Here is a 16,672-nt window from a genome sequence, read left to right as displayed (position 1 = left end):
GCTATGCCTTGTTTACATTATAAGATGATGGCCATTTTTTCCCGGAAGTCACAGGCGGAAAACCTGACTTACGTCACAATGGTACTCTAGACGGTGTTTCCGCGCAAAAGGGAGTTACTCCTGCAAACAGACGCAGATCAGCTGATATTGACATCACTGATGTCTTATTATGAGTACACTGCATAGCCAAATTTTTTATTTACTTTTACTATAGATGGATAGAAGTTTGACAGTAATTACATAAAGCTTTGTAAAACTCATTTTACCAGTAAGCTACAGATAGATTTAAGCAAGTTTATAGACAGACAAGAAATGAAAAGCTACTTCATGATTGGAAATGCATCAATCATTCATAGTCAGTCTAAACAAATTCATAATATTGTATCAAAAATGCAATCGACAGCTATCTTTTCTACATTCTAATATCCATATAGGCATAAAAAATTTATCAAAGGGTTTTGTATACTGTGAAAGTACTTTTGTTCAAGGGGTACCAATTTTTGTGGCTTTTATGGGTAGGCCAGACCATCAAATTTGGATCCCAACGAAAAGGAGATTCCCAATGATGTGTTTACTGAAAAGCTCAAAACCATGATTTCAAGAATCCACAAACTTGTGTATCTTCAATAATCCACAAAAATTGATATTCACAAAGTACTTTCATAGTACACAATGAAACAAAAATTTATCAAATTGTTTTGTATACACCATGAAACAAGACCTTACCCTATATTGACATAGACTCCCGCACTAAACATATATCACAAAACAAGCACAGAAAGTGATTCTTGTTGGCAAACAATCTGGGTATATATGACATATGATATGTAAAACATTTTTGTCAAAACATTTTCAATTAAACTGATACCCTGTGGAGTAAAACAGGTAATGTAAGGAAAAACTAAAGTATAATAATCCTCCGTCATGCTGTAGACCAGATATGAAGGGTTGAAATGACTCCACTCTGTCTCCAATGCATATTGCGATGAGTTGCAGAATTAGAGAGTTGGTATTTAGGTCTTAAGATATTGAAATCACTTGGTACAGGACTTTTTTTAATGTACTAGTAGTACATGTATTACATAAAAGGAAACACAGTAGTAACATGATATTGCTGATCTCCCAGGGCCCCTGTCATGACATCTATATTTTCCATCTACAGATATCCAACCTGTACATGACCCTTCTTCCTGTTGTGGCTAACAATTAAACAAAGTTTTTTGTATTCAACAGTCCATTATATGAAGACAGGCAGCAGAGACTATTTGTTCAGAGCAACATGGTATTGAAATATTTGACATTTAAAAGCATCCAGAATTCAAAGTACATGCAAAATCAAAGGGATTTATAGGGGGAGGATTGTCAGTGTGCACTTAAGTTACACTTTCCTTTGTTAGTATAGCATCTTGTCTTTTATTATGAAAGAAATCCATTCACTTGAGGTAAAGTTATTGTTCAGATAATTTCAGGAAAATTATTGTTCTTGGTAACTTTTTAAGCCTCTGATTCCTAAACTGTTCAAGTCACCAACTCCAAAAATCAATCCCAGACTCCCTTTTGTGGTATGGCACCTTGTGATGTAATCTCATACAGATCTATACACTGACACTCAAGGTATTGAATGCACATCAAGAAAATGTCTGTTTCTTGCACATTTTTGTCTGCTAATTCCTAAAAGGTTCAAGTCACAACTCGAAAATCAATTCATTAAAAAAAAACCAGGAAAAACAATGTGCAAATTCAACAAGTTAGTTGAACAAATATGTAGTCCAATGTTTTTTTTTATGTTTATTGTTATTCATTTCACAATTTTTCTCTCAATTAGGTTGATCTTTATCTTTTATGAATAGCTATATATTATTTATATTTGGGCCTTTTACTGCTTGATTTATGGTATGGATTTTTCTATTATTGGAAGATTGTGTGGTGACCTGCAGGGGTTTAATTGTTTATTGCTTGACTTTTGGTGGATGACTGTCTCATTGGCAATCATACCACATCTCATATTTGTATATTTATAAACACCCATTCTTTCAATAAGCATGGCAAATATTTGAGAATTTGCTCTCCACTACTGCTTGACAAGCAGAACCCTCTCAAACTTTAAGGTGCCTTGAATATGAAATAACAGTGAGAAATAAGCAAACAAGTGCCAAAAACTAATAAAAAACTTACCATATAGTAAGTAAATTTTGGCGGGTGCTAAATTTTGTGTATTTTAGAGGTATGTCTAAAAACGTTAAAACAAAATACTGAGAAATAATGACTATTGTCTGAAGTAGCAGTCTTTCTAAAAATCAGACAGGAGGTGATTCGTGCATGTCAAAAACCCACCAAATTCAGTTTTATTTCTTGTTCAGACAAAGGAACTAATCATGTAACCAGTCTTAGTTTTTCATTTGGTAGTTGCGCTTTTGAGATAAAAATTATATAGATTGTAAATGAAATTTGCACTTTTCAAGAGTTATTGTTCTTGATTTGGCTTCATTTGGTTGATTTTAATTGGAGATAAATGTTTGATTTACTATGAAGTGCAAATCTGTATGCAGAAAAGGTTGTTGTGTGAAGGTATAGCATATGTCGACTAAAAAAGTATCGTTTGTTTGGTGGGTTTTTCTTGACCATGAATCACTTAACCATTAGTAGTGTCTGAATTTTATGCGGACTTAAGGAAGTAGACCTAGGGTAAGGGACGTAACTCATGAAATCAGTGATATGCTTGTATCATATTCAGTTTCACCAAAGCCTCTCAAGCTTTTGTTTGAAGCAGACTAAAATGAATCCAAGTTAATTAGATGCTTACTTAAGATTGATGTAAAATGCTGAATACAAACATTCCAATGATTTTTAAGAGTTGGGTCCCTTATCCTAGGTCTACCTCCTTAAGTACTTTTTGCATCACTAAGCATTTACAATAATAAGAAACACCAAGATTGTCCATGTACATGTACTGTAACTTTTTGTCTAAAAGTCACCAAAATTCACACTTGCAAAAATAAACCCCCCATATGCTATATCTTCACCTCCATATTTTAATGGGACCAAAAACAAAATTAACATACATGTAACTGACACGCTACTGACTTGACATCTTCAATGCACTGATTTTACTTCAAAACTTTTACAATGTGAAACATTTGGATAATTTACTACTTATAAAAGAGTCAATAAAAGTTTATGTACACACATAATACCAGTAATACAGTATGCCAGTATAGTTAAAACCTATGTGAGATTTTCCCTAAACCTACTAACTGAACTTCTACCGATTTTCCTAAGGTAAAATGTCCCGAGTAAGGATAGTCAGACATTGAGTATGAATATTTATTCTATATTCCTGACAGAGAGCATAACAAAACAGCGGAAATTCATTTTCATTTAACTTCTATTGATCCATTGAGTTCTCATAGTTAAAAGATGAGAGCTACATTTATAAATAAAATCTTTCAACCATAAAAAAAAACCTACATGGTTGAAGACCTATGCAATCTGTTTATGATGATTTACATGGTATGATATAAAAGTATGTAAAATCAATGATCAGCTGTTCAGACAAGCCTCTTAGGTTGTAAAGTCTATCTCATTCTAATTAGTAAAGTTTCAATGGAATACTGAAAAAACAAGTTCATCATGACATGATTTGGCATCTAATTCTAACAAAGAAATGGATTATTAATGGAGCATTGACTGTAGCATCAGTGTGTACAGTGTAATTACTAAACAAGATATCATCCATAAATACTTAGGAAATGTTTCCAAACATATAGTCCTAGGTATTCCCTAATTGTATTATACGAAAGACACAGGGAGAATAATTGTTAACAAATTAACAAATTGATGTATTTAAACAGTGCGTTAACCCAATAACTGAAAGTCAATGCCTCTGAACACAGACATTTCTTACTGGTTTAATTTTAAATGTGCTTTTAGACATTGGCTTTCACATATTTTAAATGTATATGGCATCAAGTCAATGGATGGTCTACTAGCTATCTCTAACTGAAGATCTACACACTGAACCTAAGTCTACTAATCACTGAATCTAGGTCTACTAGCAATCCCTGTCTGAAGATCTACTCACTGAATCTAGGTCTACAAGCAATCTCTGACAGAAGATCTACTCACTGAACCTAGGTCTACTAGCAATCTCTGACAAAAGATCTACACACTGAATCTAGGTCTACTACACACTGAATCTAGGTCTACTAGCAATCTCTGACAGAAGATCTACACACTGAATCTAGGTCTACTACACACTGAATCTAGGTCTACTAGCAATCTCTGACAAAAGATCTACACACTGAACCTAGGTCTACTAATCACTGAATTTAGGTCTACTAGCAATCCCTGTCTGAAGATCTACTCACTGAATCTAGGTCTACTAGCAATCTCTGACAAAGATCTACTCACTGAACCTAGGTCTACTAGCAATCTCTGACAAAAGATCTACTCACTGAACCTAGGTCTACTACACACTGAACCTAGGTCTACTACACACTGAATCTAGGTCTACTAGCAATCCCTGTCTGAAGATCTACTCACTGAACCTAGGTCTACTAGCAATCTCTGACAGAAGATCTACTCACTGAACCTAGGTCTACTAGCAATCTCTGACAGATCTACACACTGAACCTAGGTCTACTACACACTGAATCTAGGTCTACTAGCAATCTCTGACAGAAGATCTACTCACTGAACCTAGGTCTACTACTCACTGAATCTAGGCCTCTATTAATTTCAGAAGATACAGACACTGAATCTAGGTCTACTAGCAATCTCTGACAGAAGATCTACACACTGAACCAAGGTCTACTAGCAATCTCTGACAGAAGATCTACATTTGAACATGGGTCTACTAGAAAATCCTGATAGGATATCTAGTACCTAGGTCTACTGATCTCCATGGATATCAAAATGAAGCTGAAAAAGATTATTTTTAATACATTTCTCCTTTCTTACAAATATGTATGCATTTTCTTAAGTGTTTCCATGCTGCAGTATTTTTTATATTTTATAAAAATCTAATTATCAACTACATGTACATTGTTATTCAAACTAATACAACTGGTGGCTTTCATAACAAAAAATTACATTAGAATACATCTATAAAGAAACTATCAGTCTATGTATTTACAGTGAGTCTACAAAAAGGTCTAATCTATAATCATTCAATAATAGTGAAGCTAACTGTCTCATTAAACTTATATTCCAATATCTAATGAGCAACCTCACTTTAATAGGTTCAAAATTTAATTGGCAGCTTAATGATTGAAACTACTGCAATAAAGCTAGCATTCATGGACAACAATCCATCATTGCAAACATTTCACATAATGCTAAAGATAAAGTGAAAGTTCAAAACTGTGACTTAACCATGTAAAGCACAGTCTGAATTGTGTAGTTTGAAGACAAATGACACAACTCAATATGCATGAAGATGCCAATAAAAAAATTGAACATAAAAACACCAATCTGATTAACAACAAAGGTGGCGACTAAATTGAAAAACAATGTTGTAATGTTTCCAACCATATAATTTTCTTGAATAATCAGAGAACAAAAGCAAAGTACAAGTTTCTGTAAGAATCAGGCAAAATGGGAAAAATCTATATTTGATAAGACCATCATTTGATCTCTGCATCACCGGATTTACTCAGAAATTTGTCTATAGAATGTCAGAAAAATGAGGTTTTTGACTGAGTTATTTTCTCTTGAAATGTTCATTTTTGTAGCATAACTCAATTTACCAAAGAAAATCTTGTCTTTTTCCTTGATTCTGAAGGTAAAAATAGTCAGATACAACTTTTTTTTCTACCATGTTTCACCCACTACCTGATTCTTACTAAGACTGGTACTTAAATGCTAATCCAGTTTCTGTTATTACATGAGTGTACCTGGAATTAACCAGACTTGACAATGCACCTGGAATGGTTAGGCAGAGGAAAGTATCATAAACCACAAATATGTATGTTTTGTGCAAAACAAATAATGGTGCACAAATAATTTCCTACTTAATGATTCCATATTCTTAAAATGAACCCAATTTGCTGCATTCTATGAACCGATAGAATTTAATGAATGGAGTCAATAACAATGAATCAAAGAAACAAATCAAATTACTCGAAATCTCTTTGTCATTTCTTACCTCCTTTGATCATTATCATGATTATTATGATGAGAACTTTAGCTTTAATTTATCTCTCCATTTCTGCAAGATTAAATGCCAATCTGATATCAGCAAGATATACCATACATGTACCTAAATCAAATGACTTGTGACAACACACCTGGCAGAGGCAGGTGAAAATATATACAGTAACCACAACTATGTGCAATCCAAAGTACCACAAATACTTGTGTATCATTAATATCCTTCCTAATGACGGTTTCTTCTTAAACAAAGCCAATTTTCAGAATAGAAGGAATGGGCAAGGTGAAATGTGTCAAGAACACTAACAATGTATCAGAGCTAGACTGACATTCACAGAAATAACTTGATATCATTATTGCAAAATTATCTCAGTTTTAGATTATAAAGTCTTGTGAATAAAGCCTTAGAGATAAATACTATTGGAGTGATCACAAAGAACTTTTGATACCAATGAAAGTGAAGAATCATAGCAAGCAGATCAGATTCAAGAGTAAAGTAACTTATGATTTCAAACCTGTAGTCTTTGAAATATGAAGTTGTCATGCTAGGTTTAGGCATACCCCACTCGTACAGGAAGTTGATATCAGAGAGCATTCAAAATCAATATAACAACACATGCCCATCTTGATGAAGCTACACACCAAATTTGAAATCAATCCATCAATAGGGAGCCAAGATTTTTCTGATGATTATTTTCTCTATCAAAACAATGAGTAACGATTGTTTTTTTGTAAATTGTTCTTTGTGCTGATGTGACCACTTATTTACCGATTATGACAATAGCATGCAAATGCTTTTTAATCACCATTGGTAAATTCATGCTGCAATGGAAGAAAGTGGTTTAGCGCGCTGTAAAACCTAGATTTAACTCATTTCATTTGAAATGCCTGTACCAACTTAGGACCATTGTGGTACCAGCTGCTCTGATGGTGTAATATTTATTTTGCCAGATTTATTTTGGACTTGACTTATGAATCAGATTAGTGTTTGGTAATTTTGCTGTTACCCTTATTCCAAAAAAAGTTCTTACAATGTTTGCCCCATCTGGGTATATGAAGCTACATACCAATGTTGAGTAGGTCCATTAAGGGCAAAATTTTGCCTCAAAATCAAAGTGCACCTGAAGAGAGTTGTATAATGTTTCTCAAACTCTATGATATCTCAGTCAACTTGATTGGTTTATGGCTGTGCAAAATGCTTCTAACATTGGCTAGATGCATGTTCACTCTCAAGCTTCGAATATTTCGTGCATAATTGTCAATCACAACTGGTATGCAAATATACTGAGTAAACACATGTGCAACCACTTCTGTTCCATAAAAAATCATCATAATTACATCAAACTGAGTATTAAGTCCAAGGTCAATATTGTTTTTCATGGTCAGTGCAATAAAATTACATATTGAATGACATAAAAAGAAAAACAACCATGCTTTATTTGCTTTTCATCCAATTATATCCCTCTGATAGTTTATGTAAAAATAAAGACATCTATATATAGAACAGAAATATATAACCCTGGCTGACAATTTCAGACTCATCAGAAAAGAAAGAAAAAGAAAATGGATAAAAGAGTATTTTAAGAAAAATACAAATCAATCTACATATGTGCCCTTATAACATCTTGACAATGATATCCAATCAGTTAATCTAAGTGTTATGCTCAACCAACAAGTAGTAATTTATAACACTTTCAGAGAATAACAGTATATTCAGTAGCTCCAAGGCAATAAACACAACTTGTGACATTAAGTCAGGTGTATGTTTGACAACCAAAAATTTACATTGTAGTTGAACTTTCTCCAAGATTCTCAATGAATCAGACAGGAAGAAAAAGTTTAGAATTATCTTGTTTACTTTTAACCCAAGGCCAAGAAGAGCTTGTGCATTTAGTTCAAGGCCTTTAAACTCAAAACTGGACCAGGCTACTTTTTGCAGGCTTATCATGCATACACAGCTGTCTCATTGGCATCAACTATATGACTTCAACAATTGGGAGAACATTTCAATGGGTCCAGCTGACAAAAGTGAAAGTTTTATATTAACCATATGGTACAATGAATTGACTTTAGGGTCCCAGCCAAATTTTAAGTAGCATTGTCTACTGGTCCCTGATAAAATTATTCTATATTGCTCCTTTAATAGATAACATACCGTATTTTCACTATATAAAAACTTCTGAAAATGTATTTCTGGCCTCTGAACTGGAAAGTTAGTTGCAAAGACTGATATCAAACCATGAACAATGTGATATGAACTAGTGATAGCCGTAGTGATTGGTCATTGTATGGTTGTGACATTTCTAACTTGTTCTTCTGACACTATTGGTGATGTCATAATCACACAATCGCTAGAATTTCTGCCATGACAGATGCCGAATGTCAGTTTGCTAATATATTCCAAAGGAATCATAAAGAAAAAAGTTTTATAATTCATGACAGTTGAATATTACAAAATATCAATTTGCATTACTTAATATCAACAATATAATGAATAAAAGTTGAATAGCACAAAATATAACTCAAGTTACGTGATTTTAACATCATATCAAACAAGCCATGGTGAGTTAATTATGATGTTAAAATCACATAACTTGAGTTGATATTCTGGGATATTCAACTTTCACTCATTATAAAACCCATAAATAAAGACCCAGCAAATGTGTATATATATGAGTACAACACAGCACCCACCATGTCAGAAATTGTATGCTGTTGATGTATAACTAGTGAAACAGAATGAAAATAAACAACATTTGCCATCAGAAAACATATCATAGAGAGAAAGAATCCTTAAAAACATCAATTTATAGAATATTGATACAATTATTTAGAGATATTTAAGAATCTACTTGCAGTGTTTTGATCAAAGTATAATCTGTACTCACACTAGCTGTCATGAATTCCAAAGTCTCTATTAAACTATTGCATAATCAGAAACAGACAAAATGCACTTTTCAGATTTAAAGGTCCATATAGAAAGAGCCCTATACACTCATGTCATTGTTCCGCCCACTTTACTTGGAGTGTCGTAACACTTAATTATAAGTTTTACGGGTATAATGGTACAATAACGAGATATGACATCTCAACTGGGTGTTGACTGTCCCCGGCTTCTCAAGTGTCAAACTTTACAGTTTATATATAACATTAGTTACCGAAACAAGTTGCAGTGTCTCTTTAAATAATGACTTCTAAATTATTATTTCAAATACATAATTCTCAAACCTTCATTTCAATTCAACCTCTCCAAAATTATCACTATCGTATATAGGTACTGTCAGGCACTCTTTACAAAAAGCAGGATTATCTTCAGATTTAGAAGTCTTATTGACCCATTAGGAAGTTAAACATTTTCATTTCATATAAATCTGAACAAGGCAATTAATTCCAATACATTTTAAAAGCTCATATCATGATGTAAAATTGTACATGAGTACAAAGTTTCATGATAATGTGACTAATCTTCATAAAACATAGCTATAACCCAATGTTAGTTTGTGATTTGACAGAAAGACCAATGGACTCTTTTGGTAGAAAAGAAATTAATTTTATTTATCAACTTATCATGCATTGGTTAACTTACATGTACATGTATGTAGCTGCCATGTCAACCTGAAACTGTCTTCTACCTTTTTTTTTTCTGTTTTATAACGTATTAAAATGAGTATATCAAAAGAACTCATACATAACCAAACTGATAACCCACAATTTTATTTATTTTTGAAAACTGATTTATTCAACGGGTCATAGTTTTCCTGTCCTCGTCTGTCTACCCCGGACTTGACTTTTTATGAGCAACACAGCGGGTGTTTCTAGAAAAGCAGAGGATGCTTACCCTACCGGTACACCTGGTCCATGCTCCCAGTTTTTAGTGGAGTCCGAGTAGCTCATTTACTTTTGTTACTTTGTATGTATGATTTTAGTTACTTTATGTTCTTTGTTGTGTATGTCTGTTTTCAATGTCTGGTCTTTGTCCCTGGATTACATTCTTTTGATTACCGCTATAACCTTGGTTCCCTTAATTATTCTTTCTTTACTAAAAAATGAATTGAAAACTACCAGTGATTACAAAAATTACATAATTCACAAATAACATCTTATTTAGAACTATTGAAATTTGGAACCACAAAAAAAAAATACTTGTATTGAAATTTAAAAGACTGATTTTTTAACTTAAATGTCATTGTAAACTGCTAAGTACCGTAACCATTTGTAATTACACAGTAATAAATTTTAATAATTTCAAAACTTCATAAAAATCATCACTTAAATTTAGAGCATTTTATTTATTTTCATTTCATCAAACTATTTGATGGTTTCTAACAATTCAAAAGAGGTATTCTGTTACGAAAAAAAAAAAAAAAAAAAAGTCAGAATAAAACATTTCAAATGAAGCCATAGAATGAAGGATTAGCATGACTCAAATTGACATTTGATCATAACTATACCAAAAGCCTTCTCTCTTTTCAAATATTGTCATCAGTTTTTTTTGTACTCTTATCTTTTTCAAATATAGGAGGCATTTAAAGTAGTCTAATATGTGTTCATTATTTGAATGAGATTTCAAATAATTCTTGTAATATCTTTGATATTTTCTTTTAGTTGTATAGGATTTTAATCCATAATTTGTTTCTTGTATAAAAGATTTAGAATAATCCTCACATGTAATACCAATGGCATAATCAGACATTAAAAATACATCACATTAAAACACCATCACCTTAAACTTGCCTTTTCATGGAAGATGAATAAAATATTTCCAAAATAACAAATAGTTTCAATTTTGAATGTGACAAAATTCTAAAACAAGCCACTGAACTAACAAGAAATTACGAAACCTTGCAAGTGACATGCATATGTTTCGTCAGGTAAATTACAGGTTTCCCAGGTAAATAACAGGTAAAAGAAATGTACAATGATGTAAAACTACCCCCTTCAGACAACCAGAATGTATGTTTACATGAAAAGGAAGTTTGCAGAGAAATTAATTACTTTCCTACACTTGTATATTTGTCAATGCTATAAAAATACCAGAACTTCTAAGCTTCATATCACATGTCATAAAAATATAATGTTTTATTAATAATCACAAGATTCTAAAATACAAAGTAACCTATACTTATATACTTGCTGTCCGTGCGAGACCCGACAGGGTAATTAAGGACATTAAAAACCCCTTTAGTAGTACTTATATACATGAACTTCTGCATGTACACAAACTACTATTTTAAGAGAATTAGAAAGCACAGCTACATGTACACTTTAACCTTTTTGTAACTGTCTTGTGGGCAACTGAGACAAATTTTAAAACCAAAACTTGAAGTTCCTCATTTTGATACTGAAATTTTAAGGCAAATACTGTGAAAGTACTTTTGTTCATGGTTACCAATCTCTACGGTTTAGGGAAAAATGTTTAAGGAGGTAGACCTAGGGTAAGGAACAGAACTCATGAAATCAGTAATATGTTTGTATTACATTCCATTTCACCAAAGCCTCTCAAGCTTTCGTTTAAAACAGAATAAAATGAATCCAAGTTAATTAGATGCTTACATAAGATTGATGTAAAAAGCTAAATACAAACGTTCCAATGATTTTAAGAGTTGTGTCCCTTACCCAAGGTCTACCTCCTTAATTCATGGGTTTGACAACTCTATCATATAAATGAATGAGAAATTTCCTTTTCAATGGGAATCAAATTTTGCGGTTTACAAAATCCACCAAAACCACGAAAATTGGTACCCCATGAACAATAATACTTTCACAGTAATGCTTGTTTAGGTTTAAAACCTAATATGAACTTGATTTTTATTTATCTCCAATGGATCTCTTTCTGTCTACAATGGTGTACTATAAAAAAAACCCATGTCTTATTTTTAGCAAGGTTTTCAACTCAAAATAATCTCTATTCATCCATGTAGCAGCGGCTTAGTACCTTATAAACAATGGTATGTTACAAAGAGAAGAATATAACCATGACACCCTGTGGTAATCATAATAAAATTCAATGTTTACTGCAAATACAACCAGATTTAACTTTAAACAACAAACGACCAATGGAAAAAAATTATCCAATCAAAATGAATTTGAAACACCCAACTAACCTAGATTTAACTACAAAACCAATTACTAGTAATTTATTTAAATTCAATACCTTAAAACACTGGTGACAAACGAAGTGTGGTAACTGGCGTTACCACAGTCTAAATATGGAGGAGGGAAATCCGATCAATTTCTCTTTTGATAAATAAATGTGGCAGAAGTCACTCAGCTGTCCATTGGTTATTATTTGCAATGAGTCTATGAAATATCTTTTCCAAAAAGATGTCCAATACTGGGAAAATCAGAAGTGAAAAAAAACCATAGATGGTGCTAATTTCAAAGAGTTGGTGGTACAACTGTACTATACTATGAAAATAATTGATAGAAGGTGGTATCAAATAAATAATCTGAGTGACTTACTGTTTGTTACCACACTCTGTTTGTCACCAGAGTTAAGACTTCCTAAACTGAATGATGTAGAATGGCAGAATGACTGATGAACTAAGACCTACATTGCTTACCCTACCGGTGCACCAGATCCATGCTCCCAGTTTTTAGTGGAGTCCGAGTTCCTCATTTGCTTATGTTACTTTGTATGTATGATTTTAGTTACTTTATGTTCTTTGTTGTGTATGTCTGTTTTCCATGTCTGATCTTTGTGCCTGGATTCCATTCATTTGATTACCACTATAACCTTGGTTCCCTTGATTACTCATTAACTATAGTCACCATTAACTGTATCAATAGGAGAAAAAAAAAGAAAGTACCGGTAAGCAACAGAAACAAATCTAGTAAAGTAGTCCCCGGTCTAACAGCCCCTCCCATATGTGGCCACTCCCCTTTTCCGGACAGTTTCCCTTGGCTACAAGCATTTTCAATGCAAAAGTAACCAACCAACAACTCCCTGTTGTCACCAGCAATTTGAATGTAAAAAGTACTGATATGTCCAATATACAAATGTACTTACTTCTTCCTTTGATTTGGTCATAAAAACATGGCAGAATTGACTACTAATATGTCCTTTTGGTTCTCTAGCAATGAATGCGAACTGGCAAAATTCAGGCTCACAAGTGGCATAGGAGATTCTCTTCAAGGCATGGGCCATGTACACACTCTGTAAAAGGTTGAAGTGTTTATCTATTACATTAACAATACAAACATTACATTGTAACTTATTTAGAAATTTCACTCAGAGTGGTAAGTAATAGAGTGAAGAGAACTATATACTGAAATATGTGTACCTACAAATAAACTTAATGGAAGTGTAAAAAAAATATGACAAGGATAGAATGGGTAAAAGACAATGAAAAACTTCTACAGAACTAGAAAACTGTGAGCACAGTCAACTTGTTGATACATCTGCTCCCCTCCATAGAACCCTTAAAGTCGTTGAGATGGAAAAACAAAATTGGAGGTGCACAATGGCATTATGTGATAAAGAATGTGTGAAAGTTCTATCAAGTGCCATTAAGTGGTTTGAGAGGAGTTGGGATTAAAGCTGAGGCCTGGTGAATGGATGGACAGAATTATCACCATATACCTCCTGCTGAGTGGGAGGTATAATAAAATACCAGTACCGTGCCACAAAAAAGCTTAAAGATGGCCAAACAGAATGCATTAATAGTTATAATATTTCAGTTGCTACTAAGAAGAAGCTATTAGTTGTGATATGTAAAACTGACAAGATATTGTCAAAGATAAAGCTTTAAATATTTGCTTCAGTGGATAAGGCTACTTATGCAATGAGAAGACTGAATATCTTGTCCAATCTTATGATATATTGGACTGACAAAATTATTAATCACAATTTCTGTTATAAATGTGTTGTTTACACAATCTCTGAAAATAACATGATGCATCACAATTATTAGATACATCAAGGTATTAAAAACTTGTTTCATGTTACTTAATAAAATGTAAAATTCATAAAAATAATGAAGAGGGAAAAATTTACTTTTTGAATTTGCTTTACTAATACTGTACAGAAATATTCAATTACCAGGAGGCCTGATTACTGGAAAGGAATTATAGTAATAAGGAAGTTAATTAAAAGTATATCCAAAGTTTGCGTAAGAAACAAACACTGTTTTCCTCACACCACAAACTACAGGTAATACATGTATCATTGATATAGGCTCATACTTATGATGCAAGTTTTCATTTACTGCACATGTATATTCATACATAAACTTATGCTAACCAATCTTTTTTTCAAATTAGAACAAAAAAATACCTGAAATTACCAATCAACATATTTTTGGTACACTGCAACAACAACTTTTATTTCAAATCCTTGAGACTTAAATTACATCTAACAAAATGCCAATCTTAGAAACTGTTTCACATAAATGTACCATGACAGTTTATTTGTGCATGAGAAATCACCTGACAATGATAAGTCCTATCCAAACTTCTAAATGAATGTTGACTGACAATGACTAAGAAAGTTAAGATATGACCCTTTCATCTCAGGAAAAAGACAACCTCAATAATCTCCTATCTATAATGACTTCACTATTATAGAAAGATAGTTGACCTTGTTTGACCTTTCAGAAGTCATGTCATTTATCTTTAAAACAAAGTTGTGAAATTTTTTTAGTGCTATTCACTTAGAAATATTGAAATGTTTAACAGTCTATGTTCGTGTTTGAGTAATTGTCGGCAGAATAGAAAAGCTAGTATAATCTGGCATGAAATACTGTCTTAAATTTTGACATCATTATTTCATAAAAACATTTACATGTATTTTAACTCATTCATAACATACAATTAGTACCTTATTTTGACCAATTTTCAATTGTCCTTTTACACCAGAAAACATAAAAAAAAAAAAAAAAATATTTTCCTTGTTAGAATCAATTTAACAAGAATATGGTATACATGTCACAGAGACAACAAACAAATGAGACAAAAAGTATTTTCTAGCTTCATATAACTTCATATTTCATTGAGTGTATGAAACGTTTAACTCAGAGTTGTAAATGAGTGAGTGTTTATTGGAGACAACTGTCCTGCAAAGTGGCATACTGTTACAGTACTTTTATTCGAGGACATTAATTTTCAATGACTGCTGACAAATCATTGGTTCGTGGATTCTTAAATTCATGGTTTAACATTTCCTATAGTAAAAATTAACAGAAAATATGTATTTTGTTTGGAATTTGATTTTGTGGTTAGAGTCAACCCCAAAATCCATGAAAATTGGTACCCCACGAATATAAGTACTTTTACAGTATGTCATTCCTACATTGCACATATGAAAATGTTAATACATAATGATGCATGTCCTAGAGATGATATTAAATGTACCAGTATCTTTTTCCACTTCACGTTTTTAGCCTGAAGTTATCACTTGAATTATCAAGTGGTCTCAAGTGGGAGGAACTTTAGTACATAATATGATATCCATATAACTTGTAGGGAGAGACATAAACAAGAGGCCCCATTACTATTAACAGTTACCTCCCCATTGCTGCTACACACTTTGACTCCAGACAGAGAAATAACCAATAGTATCTTCTTGCTTTTATCAGGTGTCTGAAAATGATAAAGCATATAAATGTGAATGTGCAAGCTCCACATGGCAGCAAATGGACATTTCCTCTCTACCTACCGCTGAAGACAAGCCTTTCAAAGTTTTACAACATTTTTCAAATCAAACAATGTCTGATATTTGGATAGCGTAATGTGAAATAATTCAATTTTCCCTCACTTTGGAAGTGAGTTTTGAACATCATACACTGTTCAAAGCCTGATAAATGTGATGTGAAATGAATGGAAATTGTTGATATATTGAGTTAGATATGCCTCAAACTTTGGAATGTTTGACTCAGCATAAGTATCTTACGAGAATGAAAGTAGTCAAAGGATTTTGAAATTTGCAGACAGAAGAGTTGTACAAATTAAACTAAGTAAAGGCTTATTCTTTTTCAAGTCGCTAATATTGTTAGCGACTTCTTGCACTCGTAATTTCAGTACTTAATATTTGCATATGATTTGCATAAATACATAGTAATATGCCATGTAATGCTGCAAATTTTCGCCGTGTTTACCGCCATAGTCTCATAGTTCTAGCTTCATACAAGATAAAAATGTACCTCTTAAGTATCATACATGTGTGTTTTTTTCGTGTGTTTCTTGCTTGTGTGGGAACAGGAAGTTTACAAGAAATGATCGGTTAGCATGAGCATTACCCAGTTTCCGATTCAAGCACAAAGGCTCTTTACAAGAATATATATTTGCATATACATTTTCACAGCCCTGACATCTATGAATTTCATCGCCAGTTGTATAATCTGATTCCCTGGTCAATATCACAAGAGACCCACAGATTGCTTCAATGTACCTCTTCAAAAAAATATCTTACACATGTCTGTGTGTGTGTGTGATTTTTAATTTTTGCTTGTTTGAAAACATGAAGTTTACATTAAAAGATTAAATAATCGGTTAGCATTGAATTTATGTAATATTACGTTGAGTT

The 16,672-nt window shown here is 32.7% G+C and overlaps 1 protein-coding gene across 2 annotated transcripts in view; it reads right to left on the bottom strand.

Annotated features, from left to right (window-relative positions):
• LOC148601717 (uncharacterized) overlaps positions 1–16,672 on the bottom strand; it is a 71,055-nt gene that overhangs the window by 44,957 nt on the left and 9,426 nt on the right. For both annotated transcript variants that reach the window (XM_088554206.1, XM_088554205.1), the window contains exons 3-4: positions 15,655–15,729; positions 13,160–13,306 (exon numbers count right to left, since the gene is read on the bottom strand). In XM_088554206.1, coding sequence (XP_088410332.1) covers positions 13,160–13,306; positions 15,655–15,729 — 222 coding nt within the window. The remainder of the gene's footprint in view (positions 1–13,159; positions 13,307–15,654; positions 15,730–16,672) is intronic.

This window comes from Perna viridis, chromosome 12 (assembly GCF_037379345.1).
Source record: "Perna viridis isolate PV_CMFRI_1.1 ecotype Kerala chromosome 12, ASM3737934v1, whole genome shotgun sequence".
NCBI classification, from domain to species: Eukaryota; Metazoa; Mollusca; class Bivalvia; order Mytilida; family Mytilidae; genus Perna; species Perna viridis.
This window is presented reverse-complemented; position numbering and strand designations above follow the sequence as displayed.